Here is a 24,653-nt window from a genome sequence, read left to right as displayed (position 1 = left end):
TACGAAATAGCTGGCAACAAAATTAATGTTTTCAGTAATTTTATAAGTTTAGACTCATTTGAGCCAAGTCACAACAACACCAACATAATGGGTTTGCGACCAGCATGGATCCAGACCAGCCTGCACATCCGCGCTGTCTGATCAGGATCCATGCCGTTCGCTTACAAACCCTATTACAAGTAGAGAAACTGATAGCGAACAGCATGGATCCTGATCAGACTGCACGGGTGCGCAAGCTGGTCTGGATCTATGCTGGTCGCAAACCCATTATGTTGGTTTTGTTGTGACACGGCTCATTTAATGATTATTACATTATTTACAATATAAAGCAGTAGTTTGTCTTTGTATTTCAGCCAGCCAGTGATCCTAGTGGTATAACGCAGCAAGATTTGATTCTAGGTTTACGTAGATGTCTTGCTGCCACGCCTAAATTTGCCGAGCATTGTCTCCCTTTGTTGATGGAGAAACTTACCTCTGATTTGAAGAGTGCAAAAATTGATGCCCTACAAACATTGGTAAATTACAACAGATTATCAACATATTATAGTAAACCAATCACATACAAATCAAACATTTTCTCTATCTTGACAGATGATCTGTAAAAACAACTATGTTTTGTCATGGTCATAGTTTTGATATGAGTTTCAAATTATGCCTGTGTTAAAGTGACAAGTTCTAATGTATGGTCTGTTATTGGAAGTAGTTGTTTAGCACAGATTTTTGTCCCCAGTGAAAATCAAGTTTTGAGAACTCTCAGTTTGCAATCATGAACTTTCCTTGTTAAGCTCAGCTTTTTGGAAAACTGTCACAGAAATACATGTACATTAAATTTGAGTCAGTTTAAAACATTTTTCAGCAATATAAAGTGTATAAAGCCATATATCTGCTGCCTGTGGTTTACAAAATTATTGTTTTGGTTTTGAAAATGAATACATACATGTATATTTCTAAATGCCTGTTTAAGCTAAAATCGTTAGTATATTTCCTTAAATATTATTTACTTTACTGTTTAGAGCAAATGGCACACATACAAAATTGTTGATAAACTTTTAAAATCCAAATTTACAATAGTTGCATAATATTTTGTTCTGAATATTTTTATTCAGTTTTCATACAATATTCATGTGTATTCAATAAAAGAGACATCCTATGTTACAACACATTTGAGAATTGATCATAAGGTTATGGAAACTGCATATTTTCGAGGTTTATAAATTGTGTCAGAATATTTAATAAGATATAGCTTTGATTTTAACCTTTAAAATGACTGTTGCCTTTGGTAATATTGTATGTTATATATACATTTACAGGCTGTGTGTGCAGAAACATATGGTGCTGAAAAGTTGCATGAATTCCAGAGCTCATTCTTTAACTGTATAAAGAAAGAGGTAAAATAACTTTTCTGTTTTATCATATTTGGTAACTGTATATTTCTTTCTTTCTGTGAATCTTATATTTGTACTAGTTGATTTTCTTGTTACAAAAAAGAAAAAATCTATATATCATAAGATACCCATGCAGCATGTACCAATATACAAATTGAGAAAAAGAAGAATCCCTTAAGAAGGCTCAAAAAGACAAAATTTAAAATATTGCAGGCTCGGTAAAAAAGCCTGTCCATGGACGGTACTGGAAAGTGCAAGTTACCACCCATGCCCCCTAGCAATGGCTTAAGCAGAATCCAACATTTAAACATGAAAATGATGAAATATTTAATTTAGAAACATCCTCAGATGTGATCATGGTACTACCAATGTGACACTTTCATGCCATTCCATGAAAAGCAGCATATGGTCCCTAAGTAAAAGACAGTGTGTGCCCTATACAAGAAAACAATGGGTGAAACTAAACAGTATAGAATTTTGAAAGGGTATCAGCATCAGAAAGCTACTTTAACAAAGTATATTATATCAAAGATTATACATTATATTTTAGGTATTTCTGTCAGGAGATTCTGCAGTAGAAGATGCAGGTCTCATAGCTCTACAGGCCATTGTGAAGTCAATCTCTACTGGTGTTACACAGGTAGGTTTCCTTTTAAGCTACATGCCTCCAGATGAACCAAAATATTTCGACTTGAGAAAAATGTATTAAGATTTTAAGAAAAGTGAAAAGATTAAAGTAATAATTTACATGTTAATGGCTGATTTTGCTGTATGTATCACCATATTTCTACTGCATGACTAAAACAGAACAAGACTGGTATTGTTTTAATGTAATTTTCTGAATGCTGGTAGTAATGACGACTTGCCTGTGTCACAAGGTTAAATTCAAGCCAGCTTGCATGTAATTATTCAGCCTCTGATCAGACTATACTGTAAGATGCTCAGTTTAAGCTAAACCCCCTTAGAGTAACAATGGTATGTTCTAAATACAAAGCAGGGCAAGTCCATTATACAAATTCAGTAGGTTAAATGTAAAGGAAATGTATGCATAATAACTGTTACATTAAAATAATGATGATATTTTACAGAGTGACAGAAAGAAAGGTCTAGATGGATACGTAGATGAAATTCTTGCAGGTATAGTTCTACTTTGTCATTTATTAGTAGATAACATAAAAGAAAATGTTCAAAAAAAAATTTAATGGTATATAAAACTTATTGAACTTTTGTGGCTAAATAAATATATTTACTTTTGAGTTTGACAGAATAAGATTAGTTCCTTTTATATGGAAATAACAAATTTTGCAAACTGTTTTATATGTGATCAAAACAAAAAACTGCAAATTTCGATACAGAATTTTATCTTATGAGCTACCAGTCTTATGGATGAGTATAAAATTATGGTTGATCAATTTCGGACCATGTCAAAATTAGACATTATTGTAAATAGTTAAAATATGTAAAATATATATCCAATATTTATTGCTACCCGATTTTATCATACAATTTCATTGTTATTATAGATTTTACCTTTCTGTTCATATATTTTCTATCTGTAATGAATGAATGATTTAAAAATGGTCACACTCTCCTTATATTATTTATAACATATTCCTTACAGAATGTAAGAATCATCTACTACAGCCAGAATTGATGTTAATGTTATCTGCTGGACGTCTGCTACAGGCCGCAGCTCTAGGATCTCAACCAGCTTGTGATCATATTGTTAAAGTTACCACACCATTGTTGATAGAGTCATTCAATAAACAAAGCCAGGTAATTTTATATACAACTGTTTTGCTGATAAATTGCTATTATATGTTATAAAAATTATATAATGTATGTTTGTATTATGTAGTATAAGGTTAGCAATATATCACGTAGCATAATCATTTTATCAGGGGACAGTTGCATTGTTTCAATGCTTATTTTGTTTTGATTGATTGATTTATCAGTTTAAACATACTTTATTTCTCAGAATATTTAGAGGATATTGAATGAGTGTAGTTTAAATACTAAATTTATTGAACGAGTTGAATAAAATCATATTATGCGAGCCTCTTTTCGAGCATAATATTGTTTTATTCAACGAGTTCAATAAATTTAGTATTGTATCTACACGAATATAATATTCTATTTATCACATATTCAAAAAGAGAACGGTTTGCAGTTAAAACGAGTCATTTTTCATTGACGGGGCCTATAGTGTAACGCTAACATAAGCGCGCTTTAACGCTATGTTTATTTATAGTGCAAATGACGTCACGTCAAAGTGTTATTACACGGGTGTAATATAGTTTTTATTAAATGGCTTTATTACACTTCTACCCGGCGGTTTATGTGATAAAATATCATATACATTTTACAATTTACAATATACACAAAGCATTTCAAATATACTTAAAAAAAACAAACAAAAAACAGGATTAGAATGAAAGACAAAGTGTCTTATGAAATTCTTCTCCTGATTGATTGATTGATTGATGACAAATTATGCTTTATTTGTTATTGCTAGCCAAAATGTCACACAAGTATGACACCCAGACTTCAACTTATGACTTATGCTTCTCCGTTGACCTCAAAATGGGGAGAGTAGTTATGCAGGGGCCAGGACCAGTTGGTGATAAGACCCACCAACTTTAGCTATCTCACATGATAGAATTCAAAGTCCTTGATGGGAATCGGATCTACACAAGTGAGAAGAAAGTGGTTCAATGTCAGCAGTCTTAACCACTGGGCCACACAAACCCTGGCAGAAAATATAGTACCCAAGCTTATATCAATGTTAATCATAATGTTACTTAGGTTTTGATTGTTTCTTAAACTTGTTAGTCTCAAATAATAAATGTTATAACATTATATTTTTCAGGCCACACCTAGACACAATGTGATTCTTGTGTTAAATAATTTTCTAGATTGTACAACCAAGTTCAAGTTTGGTGATAATAGTAAGTTTTTCATTTTATAAAAATATTTTTATATAGTTCTTTGGAAGATTTCTTGTCTGCTTACATTTTTGCAGATGAAGAAATATTTAATAATATCATTACTGAATTTAGAAAATGATAAAAAGGTTAAATATACTTTTTAGTGATTGATTTAGCATACTGGAATTAATCTTAGTTTAGTTTGCTTTCTGAAATTTATCAGCACATTATGTAGGTTTATATCCAGAAACATTGTCATCTATTAAGTAGGGCTCTAATTAGTCATCCCTAAGTTTATAGCTAGGCACACAAGCTTATAGGGCAATGCCTTCATATTTTTGACATTATGTTTTAAACAGTACATGTATTATGAATAAGTCAGTTTTAGATGGAATAAATAACCATTGATTTATGCATATATTATGCATGTATTTTTGTATATCTTCTTTTGCTAACACTTATAGTTTAGCAGGTATATGATAAGTGCTCTGGCACTTTGATTTATCAAATTAACTGAAGCTTTCTTAAAAATCAATCAAATTTTATAAAGCTACACTGTGTTAAATTTATATCTATTTAACCATTTAAAATTCTGTAAAAGAATTTTGTTAAAGAAAATTGCACCATAGAGGATTTTTGTTGATTTTTGTGCATTCAAAGTGCCACTACCTGAAACTTGTTTAATTATATATGACCATATATTTCAGATCCTATCCTTGCCACATATAAAGATTCTGTATTAACAATATACAATCAGTGTCTATCAGAGAATGTGAGCTCTGTACAGCTGCTAGCTATAAAAGGTATACATACCCTGGTCTCCCTGCCTACAGGGTGTCTGTTAGATACAGAGAGGTCTTTCATTACAGCCAAACTTGTCAACAAAGCCATAGAAACAAATATTGAGGATCATGTAAGGTAAGTTATCAATGTAGATTTTATTACAGATTTACGTTTATATGAATTGTAAAGTTTGTAGCAATCAGTGGTAACTCTGTCTGACTAACTGTAAATACAGTACAGTCCATTCCATTTTATCATGGTCTGCACTATTTAATGTCCCTGAAATTGTCCATAAAAATGGGCAATGTTTTTTTTCCATATTGAAAGATGAAATAAATTTAATTGGTCTCTTTAGCTACTGATATTGCTTTTAATTTGATATGAGATTTGATTTGAAAATACCTATTACCATGTTATGTCATTTCTGTAGAAAAATTGTTAAACTTTTTCTTCAGTTCCTTCAAAAAATTCAGCAAATTTTTTTATTCTATAAAAAGATAACTGATGGAAATTTCATCTTAATACATGTAGTTAAATTAATATTAAAATTGCAATTTATTGATTTTACTGAATATGTGTTATTGATATGATGTAGATTTATTTTAAATATTTATTGTTAATTTATTGTAATCTGATGTTTAAATATAGTTCTATAGAAATACCCTACTGTTACATGAAGTGTAGATAAAATTCTAAAGATCAGAAATATTTCCATAAAATGCATGTATGATACAGTATTAACTAATTTAACTTTTGCAGGCACGAGTGTAATTCCACTTTGTTGTATTTGTTAACTACATATCCAGATGTTGTGCAGAAAGATGTTTTCCCATTCCTGTTCGCTAAATTACAAAACGGTAATTTTTGCATCATAAATATATATCTCTGTTACATAAATTTAGATAAATGCATGTGGAAATCAGATTCTCAGTTTTTTTCCTTTATTTACCATCTACTTATATTTAAGATTAGTTTTCCTTCCTGTCAATTAAAGAGGATAATATCATACACCTGGCCTTATAAGCAGGTTATTTAAGCCCATGGGAAAAATTATAAGATTTATGGTAAAATGTAGACCCCGACTTATAAGTGGCCTGACCTATAGCTGGGTAAATAAGGTATAACCTCAAATTCAGTGCAATTAATGTATCTAATGATTCATTTATAGATATATAGATATATTAATTTTGTATAAGCACTTAAAATATTGATAAGAATAAGATACTTAGAAATATAACTCTCACACAGACTTTATTATTCTTATTTCTTAAGTGTAGACAGATGTATACAGGTTTAGACAGGTGTAGGCAGATTACAACAAGATAAACAAGTGATTTTCATCAGCCTTTTTTTGTTGCCTTACTTACATACAACTTTTGTTTCTTTTTTTTTCTTTTTTTTGGCTAGGCTTTTTTAAGCACACTTGACTTTTCCAAGGTTATTTAGGTAATTTTTAGTTTTACTGGTGAAGGTAACCTCTAGTCTGAATCTTATTTGTTAACTTTTAAAGCAAAACAAAAAGTCTGTTTGCTCATGACTTTCTAAAATATTCTTACATTGCATTGAAACTTTGCATAAATCTGCTCCATAAATTATTGACAGTTGGGAAGGCTTTATAATTACTTGATACAGATAACTGCCACTATGACACAATGTGATGAGTGTAACATCCAGGTTGCTACCTGAAAGGTCAAGGCCAAGTGTAGTGGTCAAATGTTTCTATCCATAACTCTTTGACTCTTTAAAAAATGTACTTGGACCAAACGATCACCTCTAGGACATGATGTGCTTCCAATGTGCATATTGCATCAGTTCAGGTTTAATTACCCCCCACCCCACAAGGTCAAAGGTCAAGGTCTGTCAAAGGTTAAAAACTCCAGATTCAGTATGTCCTTTGCAGCATGGGATATTGCTTTCCTGAAGACTATCTTGTTTGATTCAGATTGTCTCCCTTGCATTATTAATGTATCTTTTCCATTTATTTATAGAAGCAATGGAGACAGGAGATAACTGTGGTGTAGATAGGAGAGTGATATTAGAAGTTATCTCCGAGATAACTTGTGGTTCTGAAAGTATAAAACTGGTCACTGGTGTACTCTACAAGTTGTTAATGAATGCAGGTAAGTTAGTTAAGACTGATATAAATTTTGTATTTAATAAGATCTCAAGTCACAGTGAAACAGTTTAAATCATGTGGCAACCTGCTAGCTTTTTAGGTAAATTAATCTTTATAAAGTCTTTAAGTGGCACTTTTGCCAATTGGTTAATGTGTCAGATTGGTATTCTAAGGATTGCTGACTGCGTGGGTTCAAACCCTGTCAGAGGAAGCCTTTTTTTTGTGAGCAAAAAACTTTACACTCTATGCTTGGTACTGGTTGGTTCCAGGAATGGATTTTAGAGTGTTTCAATAAGCTTATAGCTTACAACACGATCTAACTAAAATAAATATATATAACCTAAATCCTCATAAAACCTAGATTATTTTTTTGCACAGCTGAGATTATTACAAGAAACACTGTATCTTACATTTCATAGGATAACCTTATGAAAGGTATATCTTACCCAAAACCATAGTTATAATAAATATATAACTGACCTGGTATTTTGATGTGTTGTTTCCCCCACCAAATCTTTTAATTTATTGTTTATTTTATAGAATATTTGGACCTATATCAGTCACTGTCTAAGTGCCTATCTGCTATATCTGCCAATAATGTGAGTGACACAGGGGCCATAGAGAGTTTATCATCAGGTGTAGAGCAGGTACATACCCTTGTTGTCACCAGGTGTCGCTGTCCCAAGATGTACCGTATATTAACAGAAGAATCTACATTGAAACATCTCTCAGCATTTCTACGTATAGTGATATCACATTTAGATCCATCGTAAGTATTTAATTTGTGGGGATTTAAAATTTATAAGAAACATAAACTTAAAATAGGTTTACTACTCTTCTGATTTTTAGCTCGACTTTTCTATGAAAAGGGGAGCTATCCTACTCGCCCCGGCGTCGGCGTCGGCGTTGGCGTCACACCTTGGTTAAGTTTTTCGTACCACCCCACTTTATTTCAGAAGTATTACAAGTATGGCTTTGAAACTTACCATACTTGTTCACCATCATAACCTCCATCTACAGACAAGAGTACATAACTCTGTCAAGGTTTTTGACAGAATTATGGCCCTTTTTTGACTTAGAAAGTGTATTGAGCTTGGTTAAGTTTTTTGTACCACCTCACTTTATTTCAAAACCATTGGAGGTATTGCTTTGAAACTGACCATACTTGTTTACCATCACGACCTTCATCAACAGACAAGAGGACATAACTCTGTCAAGGTTTTTTGACAGAATTATGCCCTTTTTGACTTAGAAAATACATTGAATATGGGTAAAATCCACTTATTGCCTTAACCCTTTGAGATATTGCTTTGAAACTTTTAATGCTATTTCACATCATTACCCCCATCTGTACGCAAGAGAAGGTAACTCTGTCAAGGATTTGTTTTAAAAATTTAAGGCCTTTTATCGACTTAGAATCTTGGTTAAGTTTTTTAGTACCAGTCCACTTTTTGACTGAACTGTTTGAGATATTAATTTGAAAGTTGGAATACTTGTTTACAATCATGATTCCCAAACATGTCCAGGAGAAGGTAATTCTGTCAAAGATTTTATTTGAATTATGGCCCTTAACTGTCAATGTTTTGTATTATAGGCAAGCACTAAAAAAACTTAAAAAATCTAAAAAAAATTCATTCCTATCCACTTGTTCACTTTACCATAAATTATGTCATATAAACATTGCTGTAATATTCAAGGGTATCAAACAACTAGTTTTTTTTTCTTTCTTACCAGCCCTCTTTTGACTTAAACATTTCAAACTTTGCTGCAGTGTTCAAGGGTATCACACAATTCAGTAAAATAATTCTTCACTAAATATCTTAATGCTCATGGCCATTGTTCACTTTAAAAATACAGAGATTCTTGTATTGCCTTTTACTGCAAAAACTTTTTTTATTGGCAAGCAATAAAAAAGTCGAGCGCGCTGTCTTACGGACAGCTCTTGTTTGTAATACATTTGCTTTGCTTTGATTTTGGAACTGTCTTCCATCCAAAGTTTAAAGGATTTCCTTAGGTGCTGTCTATATAATATATTTCTGTTTACCAATATTTCAAGTTAAGGTTCTGTTTAGAATTTCTGGAATTTAGATACCATGACTTGAAGTCTTTAAGTTTTAGACTATTCATATATGAATAATGTAATATATAACAATACATCACAGTTTGGATATAAACTTATGTTTTATGTTATGTTTATGAAAATCACACTCAAATTTGACTCATAACCCTCTTCTGGAAAACAAGTGAAATGTCAAAATTTTTGAATTTTTTGAAACCTCTGGTATTTGCACCTGATTTATGTTGTTTAATTCATTAAGTTAATCTCAGATAATTATTCTTACAGGATAGCTGTTATTCTGCAAGGAAAATACACAGAAACATTCCTGAATGGATGTAAAACCAGTATATGTCAGTGTTGTACTGAACAAGACAGGGGAATGTTCAAATCTCACATGCAAGAGTTTTCTCCCTTTAATGTAAGAATTTAATATCTAACAATAATATTGATGAAAAATAATGGAGTAATAAAAAAAAACAACAGTTTGACTGGTTTAGAATATTCTTTTGTTATCTACTTATATGGCCTCACACAATATACAATGATTTTCTTCAATATAGATGTAATCTTGAATGCCATTTTCCTTGTATTTATATCATTAAAATTAATTCAGTTGATTTAATTATGCTGAAGTCTTTTCAGCTAAAAAAAAATTGTTTGTTATTTCAGCAATTCATTCTTCTAATTTTGTTAAATGAGAAATATAAAAAGGAAAAAAAAGGAAAAGAAACAATAACAAGTAAATATTACAATGGTGCAATTCTTAAACTTTCATATTTGTTATACATACATTATATGATATTTGACTCAAACATGTAATTGTATATATACAATACACTTGTTTTTTTTTTATATTATAGGCCAGCTGTGATAGTGTGTTTGTATGTTTATTAACTGCAGTATACATGTATGATACACTTGCTTTCTTGTATTATAGGCCAGCTGTGATAGTGTGTTTGTATGTTTACTTACTGCAGTATACAGTGTACGATACCAACTTGCTTTCTATGTATTATAGGAACAGCCGCTGACTACGTGTGTTTGTATGTTTACTTACTGCAGTGATAGGATCAGGCCAAGGAAAGGTATGTTTATTACAACTTATACTATGAAAAATTGTATATAAATATATGAGTAAGTTAGTAACTTACATTTACAGCAGTTTTGTATATTCATTATAATTCACTTGCTATAGTCACTGGAGGTTTAATTTTTTTATCTTGAACTCAATCTTACTCCTAACTCCTATACCCTTTCTAGACACATATTGAAACTGAAGTTGTTTTGACCAAATGGATTTATATACTTATGTTTTTAATCATAATATTTGCAATGACAGAAATACAATTTGTTTCTGCAAGGAAAAGGAAACTTAAACAGTTTATAAATATTATATTCCTGACCCACGTCATAGCATTGACAAAAATTTCATATTACAATGGTCATTTATAGGAGAATATACATTTTCATATAGTCAAAAATACATATCAATTTAAAATGCTTAAATAGTGCAAAATGAAAGTAATATAACCTTAAATTTCCTAATCAACCTTAAGTAATAAAGAGAAGTGGAAACATATCGAGGGTTTGGTGATAAAGGGTCGTAAATTATATGAAATAAAGAAAGAGTGAAGACCCTTTCACACCAAGCAGTTTTTATGTCCCCACTTATTAGGAGGAAAAAGATTTTCTCATCCTTCCGTTACGCTGCCTGTCTGTACACTGACAAAACAGTGGAATGTTGGGGCATCCATGACCTATGGCCACATTTCTAGATATTTTTGTTTTACAGTTTCAGAAGGATATACCTGGTATTGAGACAATTAAGGACAGATTAACGGAGATGGTACTTGAACCTTCACACTCCCAGGATGATGTACATGTGTGTAAATGTCTAGCAGCGTTACTCAACAAACAGCAACAAGGTATGGTCATATTGTTTTCTGGTTATGTGTCAGATTTTTTGCCCCCGCTACATAGGAGTGCACTTAAAGATTGGCTATTTTACATCCCTCTCCCACTGTCTTGCTGTTCATCTGTAGACTGTGTAAACAATGGAGTATATGAGAGCATCTGTGTCCTATGGATACATTTCCAAGTTAAAATTTTCATTCAGTCATTGAATAATGGTATTAATTTGCCTGTATTATATCACTTTAGGTTTTTACATTATCTGTATGAAATAAAGTATTTCTTTCAATAGAAATTTCCTTGATAAGCAATTGATAATAGGTTTTTGAGAGTTTGAATTGCATTTCAATTGAAACATATCTTGAGTAAAGATAGATACATAAGAATACCCTTGGCAATATATTTGTGTAAAATAGTTTTACATGTTAAATACCATCACTTATTTTATCATTTTAGCTAATTTTTTCCTTGAACGATATTTATGAATATACAGTATAAGATTTCCAAAGTCTTCCTAACTTACATGTATGATGTTTTTTATGAAGAAAAATATTTTTCTCTTCTCACTGTAGATGAATCTCTAGATGCAAGGGTTACTTCCCTTTATGAACGACTATTGACCTCTCTGACCTCTAGTGATGATAAAGGTGAAGGTCATACTCTAACAGCGTTGTCATGGGTTACCAAAGCTTTAGTATTGAGAGGTCACAAATTAGCTCAACAGTTTATAAACTTAGTAAGTATTTAAATTTCTTTTCATACTATTTATGTCTGATATGATATATATAGGATGCTTGATCTTTTATATGGACTTGTTTTCTTCCATTCAAGAACCAAAAATTGTTATCTGTAATAATGTTGTTGTTGATTTTCTTCGTAGTCAAAAGGAATTCCTTTGATATATTACTTTATTCAAGAAAATATGAAAACAAGCAAATATAACAGATACTTTTCTTCATCTTCCATAATTAATTATTATGAGCTTTACTGACAGGTTGTGTCTATTAATGATAAAAAATTGATTGATATTTTCTCAGGTAATATGCAGGGCATTTTTGGTAGCCTATTAGTTCCAATTTTATATATTTTCATGTTTTTTTGAAATATCTTATCACACTACTGGCTTGAGACAAAAGGTTAAAGGTCAATTTTGAGGACCCCTGCTTTTTATAATAATAAAAAAATAAATAGAAATTAAATTACATTTAATTAAATTAAATTTTTTACATACAAAAAAAAAGTTAAAAACAAATTGAGAAATTATTAAAAAAAAAATGAAAGAAAGATTTTCTTCAAAAAGGAAAGTGCACTTTGATCTGGATAATTAAATGTAGACAGTTTATGTCTTCTGTTGTCACAAGGCTGGCCATGTCATAAACAGCTTACAGAAATTACTTGTTAGTACAAGAAGTTCTCCTCAATTATTTTTTATTAAGTATATGTCATATTTACTTCAATAAAAAAAATAATATATATAACAGTTTCCAAAGTTACCAGTTTCATTTGCTAGTTGACCTGATGTATTTTACTGTTCTAAGGTATTCATGTCAATGGCAGGAAAATTTATAGTTATAATCATGTTATAAAAAGTGCATATTAAAATGTAAAGTAATGGAAAATTGTCATTAAGTCACATTGCAATAGGTAACTTTATCACCGAGTCAGCATATTTTTTTTTGCACCTTTATCCATGTGCAGAATAAAAGATATTTTCAAAGAAACTGTCACAAAAATTTAAATAATAAGTAGTCTAAATGCACTTTTTCTTGATCATTAATCTTTTTAAAGGGTCAAACTGGAAATGTTTTATGTATTTAAGTGATTTTAGAACATTTTTTGTGTGTGGGCAATTCTTATTCCAGTTTTTGGTTTTCATAAAAAATATTTTTTATGCCACCGCAGCATCTGCGATGCGGTGGCATATAGCGATTCACCTGTGTGTGTGTTTGTTTGTGTGTGTGTGTGTTATATAGATTATATAGTGAACTTAAAAAATCTTCTTGTGAAAAACCACTTGTCCAATTTCAACCAAACTTGGCAGGATTGATCCTTGGGTGAAGGGCTTCCAAAGTTGTTCAAAGAATTTCATTCCATGCAGAAATCTGGTTGCCATGGCAACCAAAATGAATTATAAGAATAAATTTAAAAAATCTTCTTGTAAAGACCCAAAAGGCCTAGAGCTTAGATATTTTGCATAAGGCATTGTCTGGTAGACCTCTACCAAGATTGTTCAAATTATAACCCTGGGGTCAAAATCGGCCCCGCCCCGGGGGTCATTGATTTTCACTATATGTACATATAGTAAAAACTTAAAATAACTTCTTGTAAAGACCCAAAAGGCCTAAAGCTTAGATATTTTACATAAGGCATTGTCTGATAGACCATTACCAAGATTGTTCAAATTATAGCCCTGGGGTCAAAATCGGCCCCGCCCCGGGGGTCATTGATTTTCACTATATATACATATAGTAAAAACTTAAAATACCTTCTTGTAAAGACCCAAAAGGCCTAGAGCTTAGATATTTTGCATAAGGCATTGTCTGGTAGACCTCTATTCAGATTGTTCAAATTATAGCCCTGGGGTCAAAATCGGCCCTGCCCAGGGGGTCATTGGTTTTCCTTATATGTATATAGTAAAAACTTTATAGTAAAAAAAATTCTTCTAGCAATTGGCAAATGCTAGAGGTTAGATATTTTGCATGAAACATTGTGAAGTGAACTTCTAGCAAGATTGTTCAAATTATAGCCCTGGGGTCAAAATTGCCCCTGCCCCGGGGGTCATTGATTTTCAATATATATATACATGTATAGTAAAAAATCAAAAAATCTTATTATCTGAAGGTACAAGGCTTAGAGCTTGAATATTTGTTAAATGATATCATCTATAGGTACTCTACCAAAGTTGTTCAGATTTTGCCTCTTGTGTCAAAATTAGCCCCGCCCCGTGGGCCATAGGTTTTCCTTATATGTATATAGTAAAAACTTAAAAAATCATCTTCTCTAAATTTACAAAGGCTAGAGTTAAGATATTTTGCATGAAACATTATGTAGTGAACCTCTAGCAAGATTGTACACATTATAGCCCTGGGGTTAAAATTGGCCCCACCCCCAGGAGTCATTGATTTTCACTATGTACATATAGTAAAAAAATTTTAAAAAAAATTGTCTGAAGGTACAAGGTATAGAGCTTTGATGTTTGCTATATAATATCATCTATGGGTTCTCTACTAAAGTTGTTTTAATTATGCCCCTAGTGTTAAAATTGGCCCTGCCCAGGGGCAGTGATTCTCATTATGTTCACATGGTAAAAACAGAAAATAAAACAAATCTTTTCTGAATGGGAGAAAGCTACAGCTTAGATATTTGACTTGAAATGTTGTTTGGTGGACCTGTGTCAAGATTGTTTTGAATTAAACCCTTGGGTCCAAAATTTTGCCTTGCCCAAGGGGACAGTGACCTACTTTCTTGTCCTTTGATGTACAGCAATGAAATTTTGACCATGTGCACAGTTTTAGTTGTAAAATTGAACTTTGATATCAGGTGACCTAGATTTAGATGATGTGACCTACTTTCTTGTCCTTTTATGTACAGCTATAAAATTTGAACCATGTGTACAGATTAAGATGTTAAGTGAACTTTGTTTTCAGCTGACCTAGATTTTGACAAAGTGTCTTACTGTGTTGTCCTTTGATGAAGTCATGAAATTAAAGCTGTGTGAAATATGACCATCAAATTCACTAGACTCAAGTGCATTGATATATTCCTACTCTGATCTTTTAATGAGTTAACAACAGATTTAACCACTAATCTGATATTAAGAATTAGATAGATCAGGGATCTATGCATTATGACAATCTTCAAAATTGTATAGAAACAAAAAAAAATCTGTTTCTACACTACTATTTAGTGTTGTATTAATGCGGTGGCATAGCATTTTTCTCAAATGCAATCTTGTTATTAAATACTTGACATATTCATTAAAATTACCAATAAATGAGGTCACCTGTTTTTTTATGTATAATAAGTGATTCACAAGCTTGCTGGGTGTAAATAATTAACTTTTTATTCAAGTTTCAAGATGTCAAGCTGGTAATTTCATTTGAATTAAAAAAAAGAGTAAGGGAGTGTGAAGATGAATTGTGCTTTTCACTCACCACTGTTCCAGATCTGTTCAAGATTACTTTTTTGTAACTTATTTTCAGATATTTGGGTCATGTTCAACTTTAATAATTTGAGTTAGATTTTTTTAAAAATTATTTAACCAAAATTGATCAGTAAGCAACTATCTGTAAAGTTAATAATTATGAAAAGAATTACAGACATTTTTTGTGTGGTGTGATATTTTATTTTTTCTATAAATGTTGAATATTTTGATTATTTTCAGCTTATTCAGTTGCTAGGCAACAGTAAATATGGAAAGAAAGCTGCAGAAGGTTTTGCTGTAATTATGCAAGATTATGCAGATGTGATGTCAAAGGTCATGCATGCTAATATTAGGTTAATGTACAGACAAAGGTTCTTCATTGAGCACCTGCCCAGTATTCTAGAGGGGTACCAGTCAGCACAGCCAGGTGGGTATAGTACTGGGTATTTGTCCATTTTCCTGCAGGGAACCAACAAGCCCAGCTTAAAAAACCAACAAAAATCAAGCTACCGGTACTGAGGGTCCTGTAAGCTAATCGTTTATTGCTTGGAACACAACCAAGTTGTGTTCAGTGTTCAGTGCTTTATACTTGCTTAAATTACGATTATTTGTACTGATTCTTTTCATTTACTATTACTTTTATTATCTCAAAAACTTTATAAATTTTTATATAAAAGAGCATTATTCAATATTTGTGTGATTTTACATATTTATATTTCATTGTTTGTTTTTGTTTTTTTTGCAAAGTGCATTATGTATTTTAATTGATGTTTGATTGCATAGATTTTCTATTATATATTTGAAAAAAACACACAACAAAAGCCTCTGAACTGTTTATCTTAACATTATGAATTTATAAGTCATTATTTTATTTTGGTTTACCATTGAATGGCAATTCATAGATTCTTGTACAATTTTGTTTTATTTCAGAAACTAAGGCGAATTACCTGAAAGCAGTGTCATACATGATAAGAGATTTGAGTAAAACTGTTCTTCTCCCTGAGATTACAAAGGTTGGATATTTGATTTATTTTCTGTCACCTTAAAATAGAAATTAGTTTGTTTTATATAAGCCCTTTTACATATAAAAATAATTTCGTGAAATAAAAATTAAGATATTATTTTCCTGGTTGGGAATTGGACTAAATCACTGGTTTTTATCCATCTGTAAAGCTAGAGGATTTAAGACACTACAGTGTTGGATCAGTACCTCTAGACTTTTGCAGAAACCATAATCACAAAGTAGCCGATTGTTACATTTTTAATTCATGATAGTATATACAAATCGGTGTGAAGAAATGAATTAGACATCTTAGAGTAGATTTTGGCGGATGAAAAGTTGATATATATGCATTTAATCTTTCAAGAGTCTTGTCCAGTATATTCAATTGAATACGGTATTTAGTGTGGTGCTTCAACAATTTTATGGTCTCACTCAAAGCTAGACAGTGAACACATTGCCAAATTAGTACTCAAAGCTAGACAGTGAACACATTACCAAATTAGTGTTTTCATTGACATAGCTAGTCAAGAGTGATCACACTAATTCGGATGTGATGTTTATATAACGGCAGTAAACTAGCTCATGACTTTATTCCGCATTGTTTTCAGATTTATCCTTTGTTGATACAATCTCTGCACTGTGATGACCTTGACCTTCAATTGGTAACCATGGAAACATTGAGTGACCTCATTTCCAGTGCACCTGATGTCATAGAGAAACAAATTGACTCATTACTGCCACAGGTCCTCAAAATGACAACATATAAACCTTCCATGGTATGTTAGTTATTAGTTAATTAGTAGCTGAAAGTTTTATATTCTAATGAAATTATCTCCCCCTGCAAATTTGGTGAACTATGTCTACTTCAGTGTCCCAGGTAGCTGAGGTCCCCCTCCACTAGCAAAGCTTGAAAGTGTCCATATGACCTTTGCACTGTTGGTGCTGGTGCTACTTAAAACCAAGATTATAACACCATACAATTACAGGGTGAGAAAATGTGCTGCCAGACTAGGACTCCAACCTGGGACATTTAGAATACTAGTCCGTGGCTCCACTGATTTGGCTGCTTACTCACCTCCTCCCCTAAGTAGTCAAGGGCGTAGCGCCCATTACGCACAATACGCAATTGCGTATAAAAAAAATCCGAAGGTAAAAAAATAAAATCGAGAAAATCTAAGTTTTAATAATTTTATCGCTGTAGATTTAGATCTTCATTTCTGTTTACAAACTATTCTGTTGCGTCATACTGTTTACTAGTGTAAACTATGATTGCGTCACTCTATCGTATGCCGTTTCTATTAATTATCGTAATATATAAGACCCCATTCAAGTCGATAATGAATCTGATCAGGCAGAAACAAAACAGAATTCACAAGACCTGGCATGTGACCCTCCTGTGATCAGCAAATCAGACTCCAATATTGTGCCTCCTTCTCCCCCTTCTTCTTCTCCGCCCAACTCCTCCTCTTTGTCTCCCCCTGCTACTTCTCCCCTCGAGAACCGCTAGAAGTTCCCTGGGAGCACGATTCCTGGACATCGGAAGTATTGATATCAGAAGCCGACTAAGAAAGCCGGATTCTAAAAAAAATGTTGTTCTCACCCAACAGTTCGAGCCATATGCAGGTTGGGTTGCACCTCTCAAAGAAACTCGAAAACAGGCAACAAGTAGCTAGGCGATTGCCAAACTTTGTGTTTGAGCAACAGAAGCACAAATCTATACTTATAGTACATCCCTGTATTTGATGGGGTATTTTGTGCTCCATGTTTTGCCTTTAATGCGGCTGAAAATGTGCTTGTCGCTCGTCCGTTGATTGATTGGAGCAGCCTAAGAAAAGTCGTTGATGGGCACACACTAGAAAGAACACATGAATTCCACATGAGCGCATCTGGAAGGTAGAGCAGAATGTGGTCGAGCTCGGATCAACGGCCTAAGGACAGAAAGTACAAAAGAACAGGGGGGCGTTAGCAGCCATCATTGAGGCCATAATTCTTTGTGGGCAACAAAATATATCTATGAGTCAGATTGTTACTATTTCTGCGGAGACTTATGGAGTGGTCGAAACAGCTTCAATGATCATTAGACCATTTAATATCTCGTTGTATCTGGTAATTTCCCTACTTTCTTACGATGGAATAGAAGTGTTCTCAGAGTATATTTTTCTTGTGCATTTGGAAATAATACAACACTTGAATAAATAAGACTGAAGGCTTAAGAGAAAAGTCGTTCTTACCAAACTGATTTGATGAATAATGCTAAAGAAACTTGTAATCTGGTTAAATGTTTTTTTTAAATTGAACGGGCATTCATACATAAACCAATTTCATGATTTGCATCCTTTATCAAACTTCACATGGAAAATGTTTGTGTATGCTTTATATGCACATATAAAATAAGAAAACAACAAGGCGTACACTGCCTTTTTTCTTCACAAATCTGTTCGAAGTTATAATGAAGTAAGTTAAAAAGTAAAACGAGCAGCTATATGTTTATCAATTTATGGGGGAAAATGACTTGAAAATGCTTCATGCTTTACGTGCAAAAGGTGCTTCAAGACATGCCAGAGCCCGCCAATTAACATATAATTTTTCAAAATTTTCCGGGGGAGACCCCCCGTACCCCCACCAGCAGGAGGGGGACACCCCCTCCCGCACGCTCCCCCTCTCAGCACTTCGTGCCTCGCTTTGCATATAATTCTTCAAGCTCTAGCTACGCCCCTGGTAGTGAACAGTTTTGAACCATGACATACTCCCATACAGATGTTGTTCATCATTTATATGCTTGTATTGTTGCCCTGACTGTATACACTTAAAAGTTTGTACCTATCTAGGCGAAAAATTTTCATAAACAGTATTATCTCTAAATATTCTTTGAAATCATAGTGATGGAAGATAACAGTTTTGTCCAAAATGAGGAAACTCCTGCTGGTCAGTGAGGAAAAATATTTAAAAATTATACATTATTATGTATTTCAATAACTATCAATATGTTATTTCTAACTAAAGGTTATGTCGTAACTAGTACCTGAATTTTACTTATTCAAATTTTTCTTTCTGTCAAGAATATGTTGAAGCTCCTACAATGTTTTGCTATATTGATATTTTTGATATTTGATTTCAGAAAGTGAGAATATCAGCTATAAAATGTATATCATCATTGACAAGTTTACGACTGACCGTACTTCTGCCGTACCGTAAAAAAGTTGTGCGTGCCCTGTTACCAGTCTTAGATGATAAGAAACGAAAAGTTAGAATGGAAGCTGTCACTGCCAGACAACAGTGGTAAAGTACTATATTATACCTTGTATAGAAATTTTTTATTTAAAGGCACATTATGCCTTGGAAATGATTTTTTAGCTCGACTATTGGATAAGAATAAGTAGAGCTATTGTAGTCACCCGAGCGTCGGCGTCAGCGTCTGCGTCGGCGTAACCACTTATGTTTAAGTTTTTGTAATAGTTCAAATATTTTCAAAGTCCATTGACATATGGCTTTGAAACTTTGCACACTTGTTCACCATCATGACCCCAACCTGTAGACAGGAGGAGGTAATTCTATCAAGCATTTTGACAGAATTATGCCCCTTTTTCGACTTAGAATTTACATTAAAGTTTTTGTAATAATTCAAATATTTTCAAAGCCCATTGACATATGGCTTTGAAACTTTGCACACTTGTTCACCATCATGACCCCAACCTGTAAACAGGAGGTGGTAACAGTATCAAGCATTTTTTTTTACTATCAAGCACTAAGAATAGTCAAGCGTTGCTGTCCTACCGACAACTCTTGTTTTTGGTTTCTCTAGAAATGGCAAAAATGTGTTAAGTAATATTTTGTTAATTGATTTAAAGCATATATGCTTGGAAGCAAGTAGGACTTTGAAATAACTTGTCTTAAAAGGTAAGAAAATGTAAACAAAGTTGATTTTGGCATCTATACATAAAAAAATACAGAAAAACAAACTTACAAACTATACTGAATACCGAAAAGTAAAAGAAGCTGAAGATGGTTAAGCTTTTAGGTCAATCAGTATGTTTTCAAAAACCCAAAATATGAGAAATGAAAACAAACACATTTTTATAGGCATAATGGGCCTTTAAATCTGTTTCTTTACTCAAGTATATCAAATTACTTCATATTCACCTAAAAAAGGTTGTTGATTTTTCTTTTTGAATAAATATTCGAGATAAAAGTTTATAAATATTCCTAATATTAAAAGCAAGTGTCAGGTGTACAAAGTTTATACATAAATTCTACATTGTAATTTCAAAAGTAAATGTCCGTTTTGTATGTGCCATGAGTGCAAAAATGCTATGTCCTAAGTAAGAAATCATTCCATTTATAAAGTTTTTAATAAATCTAGTTTTTTGTCAACTACTTAAATATTAGTATAATGGGATTTTTTTTTAACATTATATAATTTTTTTTTCTTCAGGATTTTGGTGGATATGAAAGAAAATGTTTGAATAAAAACCTCACCATTTGTGTGCAGATTTGTAAAGCTGTGTACGCAATTACAGGAATTTATAGCACATTGTGAAATAACCGAATAATACTTGCAAAAAAACCTGATGGTTTATATGAAGCCAGGAGAAGATTAATTGTTGCTATTGGTGCTGTATAACAAAAATGTTTGTCAGTCAATTATTAATTTAATATTGTTTTGCTAGAGACCTGATAGTTTATATCATATGGTGATATTTACTTGTTGAATACATGAAACACATGGTGTTGTGGGAATTACATAGGAAACCATGCAAAAATTGCAAAATTAAATTTTAACACCACACAACCTCTGCTGTCCATTTTCATTGACATAAGAAATTGAAATTTAGATATACCATATGTGATAGAGCTTTAAAATCATAAGGGGTTTTTGTAGTTAAGGTTATTGACTTCAATTTACTTGCCAAGTAAAGTTGTTGGTTTGAATCCCCTTTGAAGACTTGGAATTTTTTTCATTTGAGAGGGCTATCTAGGCAGGAAGGTGTACAATTACAAATATAAATTACTTGCCCCTTAAAGCTGCTAATTTATAACCCTGTGTGTGATGTTGATTAATTTATATCTAAATAATATGATGGAATATGGTTATACAGAATATGCTTTTGGGTGGATTTACAATGTATGTACTTTCTGGGCATTAAGTCTTTCCGGCCCAGTGGTTTAGGTCATTGACTTTAAACCATTTGCCCCTCAACCCCTGTGGATTCGAATCCCAAAATGGACTTTGGATTTTTTCCTGTTGGTAAGCTATTCAACTAGCTTACAGATTGTCATCAAAGGTGCTATATGATACATACTGTGTTGGTACGATGTGCAACTCATAAAAAAAAAGAACACAAAAAGTCTCAACCATTTTAGCTGCAGTCGGGTAAATATTCTGAGATGACTTCTTTGCTTTGATATTTACCATGTGTATATATATATGGATAACTTCTGTTCATTGACCAAATGAATGTATTGACCTCATTTATCTATTGTTGTCTATATATTATATACTTATTCTTGAAGGTCATCTTTATTCAAATTTAAAAATGTATAGTGCAAAAAACATTGTTTCAGAGACCATGTTTTAGCAAAAGTTATTTTTCCTTTTCCATAAAGCCTGTTCAATTTCCACCATTTAGATAAAGCTTAAGGTGAGCTCAAGTCATTTAATAATTTCTACTAATAATTTATGGCAATTTTTGTCCATTTCCACTAGTTACATATGTAGCTAAATGCATTTTTCTGTTTTGTTTCCAGAAGTTAGCAAAGATAGTGAGATAAAGACATTTTTCCATTTTCGCCAGTTAGCAAAAGCAGTTTTTTTTTCCATTTCCTTACACTTGTTATTTATGTACCATTGTGACTGTAGGCGTAGCGCTATTCTTTTAATCCCTGATAACAAAATGCAAAAAGTACTTAATGCAGTTTTTTTTGCATTTTTCATCTTGAATTATATTTTGATGTATATATTATTTGGCAATCAATTAAGATTCATCTTAAAAAAGTAGTCTATGATTGCATCTTACCTGTTCATTTAAAACAGATTAGGAACAGATTAATATTTGATCAAGATGAACTTGTAATGTAGTTACTGTTATATCAGATATTAACAGACTGGTTATCTAATTATAACAACTATATGTCGAATTCTTTTATCTACATTAGACATTTTTTGCCACATTGTTTTCACACCAGGATATATTTTGACATGAATAATGTATTTAGCATGCTGATAATTTCCTGCAATGATTACTGATACTTCCTATTTACTATTATGTAATGTCTGCTCAAATATACTGCCCTACAAAAACTTCTGTCACACTAGCTTTTAATGTAAAATTAAAATATATTTCTTTGACACATTTATTAGACATTTCTTGTTGAATGACAAATTGTGTTGGTACACTTAAAAGTGATTGGTCCATAATGGAAGGTCTGTAATACAATAAATAATAATGTTGATAGAATTTAGTATCAAACATATTAAACAACAAATCAAGAACAAATTATAAATGAATATTGTTGGCAAGTCTGACATACTATTATATTTATATATAGCAGATAATAAAATGTTCTAGAACAAAATATAATTATCTATCTGATAAATGTTTATTGTAAATCTTTAAAAACTTTAATCATTTTTTTTCATTCAAGCAAATTACCCAAATGATACATTGCTGTTGTTTTTATCCATATTTGAAATACTTGTACTTTTGGATAATGTGTCCATTTAGACCAGTCCACTTTGATTGATCCACATGAACATTGGTTTGTGGAAAAACACTTTAACATCTGAAAGTATATATACACGTATATATACAATACTTTTTCTTGATATCTATATTTGAACTTATTCACTGTATTTGTTTGTGTAAATTTTCTTTATGGATATCTTAGTTAAAGTTTTTTTAAGGATCTTTTACCGGCTTGTGGATTTGATTGTTATAATTTGTTAGTTACATAATTATAAATAGTGAATTAAAGTGGTTGATACTACAGTGGAAAGTGGTAGAACAAACTTTTGATGGGTAGTATATTTGATATAATCTCCAGCACTGGCAGGATTTCCTGCAAATTTCGCAGAAAACTGTTAAAATATTGTGCAGATCTATAACATTCCTGTGCAGGCAAGTTTGTGAAATAAGTTGTGTAGGTTGATTTACCATTTTATTGCAGTCTGACTCAGGTTGGTGTTTGAAAATATTGCATAATCTTGCCACTCAGTTCAGGTTATTTTCTTAGTAATAATGGAGATTTACAACTTAGCATGTTAAAGTCACTTGGTTTCGGTTCTGCATGCATAAAATGTCCTTAGCTCATCATTTCTTATAATAACACTGGTGAAAGGTATTCACTTTAAATGTCGTTCTTTTTTCAATCACTGGCCAAGGCTTGGATATCTATTGGATTACCCCCCCCCCCCCTTTGTACACTTAAAGAGTTAAATTCATCCTTAAGTTTTGCGTGCATGCCCCATCTTAACAATCTCTGAATATTTGCTTTTAAGTCTTCACACAAGTCATCATAAGTGTAGGTAATAGGCCAATACCCATAACTCTAGCATTGATTGTCAGTAAATTATGACCCTTGGTTTGCCTATAGAATTATTGCTTGATGTTTTACATGCACAAGAAGTGGAACAAGCACAAGATCTGGAAAGTGCTGATCATATAACATGTTAAATATCAATTTGTTCCAGAATCATGTTTCATGTTTTGAAAATTGATTTACTAATCTGAAGGTCCGAATGCTTAAGACATTCTATATCAATATGTAAGTTTATGGTAATATATACGTCCCTGTAAACACGGCTTACATTCATAATATTCACTGCCATGCTGTATATTAAGTTGTCTTATATTTGATTGTGTTGTCTTCTTTTATTTTCCCTCTTTGCTAGTCAGATATTTTAAATGTAAGTTTCTGTATACCAAACATAAAATTATATATATATGTATATGTGATACTGTTAAGATTTTACCTATAAAACTAGGACATCTTTTGTAAGAGAAGTCACATACAATCCTTATATACATGTATTATACCGAGCTAGAAATTGAATTGAATGTTTTGCTGTGTGACAAAAATATTCATTTTCTTTAGTTTGTCATTGCTATATTATATCAATTTAAAGTTGTCATGTATATTAAAAGTGAAACTGAACTTTTATTATTGTTTTTCATTCCTTGCTCTTGCTCCCTGGTTGAAAATATGAAGTATATCGTGTAAATATTTCCATGTGTTATATAATTTTGTTGCACTTTGACGTTATGAATATGTTGCTATGAACAAAGTCGCGGCGTGTTAATCTGTTTGTGACTTTGAATGTTCAAGTAT

General features: G+C 32.0%; 1 protein-coding gene across 1 annotated transcript in view; it reads left to right on the top strand.

Annotated features, from left to right (window-relative positions):
- Window positions 1-24,479, top strand: part of LOC132733872 (MMS19 nucleotide excision repair protein homolog) — a 30,967-nt gene extending 6,488 nt beyond the window's left edge. The window contains exons 7-26 of the mRNA XM_060720597.1: window positions 354-515; window positions 1,311-1,388; window positions 1,936-2,025; window positions 2,474-2,522; window positions 3,007-3,161; window positions 4,255-4,333; window positions 5,020-5,230; window positions 5,855-5,952; window positions 7,084-7,215; window positions 7,752-7,980; window positions 9,556-9,688; window positions 10,208-10,248; window positions 10,334-10,355; window positions 11,063-11,195; window positions 11,754-11,917; window positions 15,566-15,752; window positions 16,256-16,338; window positions 16,937-17,104; window positions 19,447-19,607; window positions 20,761-24,479. Of these exons, the coding sequence (XP_060576580.1) occupies window positions 354-515; window positions 1,311-1,388; window positions 1,936-2,025; window positions 2,474-2,522; window positions 3,007-3,161; window positions 4,255-4,333; window positions 5,020-5,230; window positions 5,855-5,952; window positions 7,084-7,215; window positions 7,752-7,980; window positions 9,556-9,688; window positions 10,208-10,248; window positions 10,334-10,355; window positions 11,063-11,195; window positions 11,754-11,917; window positions 15,566-15,752; window positions 16,256-16,338; window positions 16,937-17,104; window positions 19,447-19,607; window positions 20,761-20,791 (2,406 nt within the window). The 3' untranslated portion in view covers window positions 20,792-24,479. The remainder of the gene's footprint in view (window positions 1-353; window positions 516-1,310; window positions 1,389-1,935; window positions 2,026-2,473; window positions 2,523-3,006; window positions 3,162-4,254; window positions 4,334-5,019; window positions 5,231-5,854; window positions 5,953-7,083; window positions 7,216-7,751; window positions 7,981-9,555; window positions 9,689-10,207; window positions 10,249-10,333; window positions 10,356-11,062; window positions 11,196-11,753; window positions 11,918-15,565; window positions 15,753-16,255; window positions 16,339-16,936; window positions 17,105-19,446; window positions 19,608-20,760) is intronic.
- Window positions 24,480-24,653: the final 174 nt, after the last annotated feature.

This window comes from Ruditapes philippinarum, unplaced genomic scaffold, assembly GCF_026571515.1.
Source record: "Ruditapes philippinarum isolate M1 unplaced genomic scaffold, ASM2657151v2 ctg105_1_1_1_1, whole genome shotgun sequence".
NCBI lineage: Eukaryota > Metazoa > Mollusca > Bivalvia > Venerida > Veneridae > Ruditapes > Ruditapes philippinarum.
The sequence above is the reverse complement of the archived record's forward strand: the minus strand, read 5'-3'. Positions and strand labels throughout refer to the sequence as shown.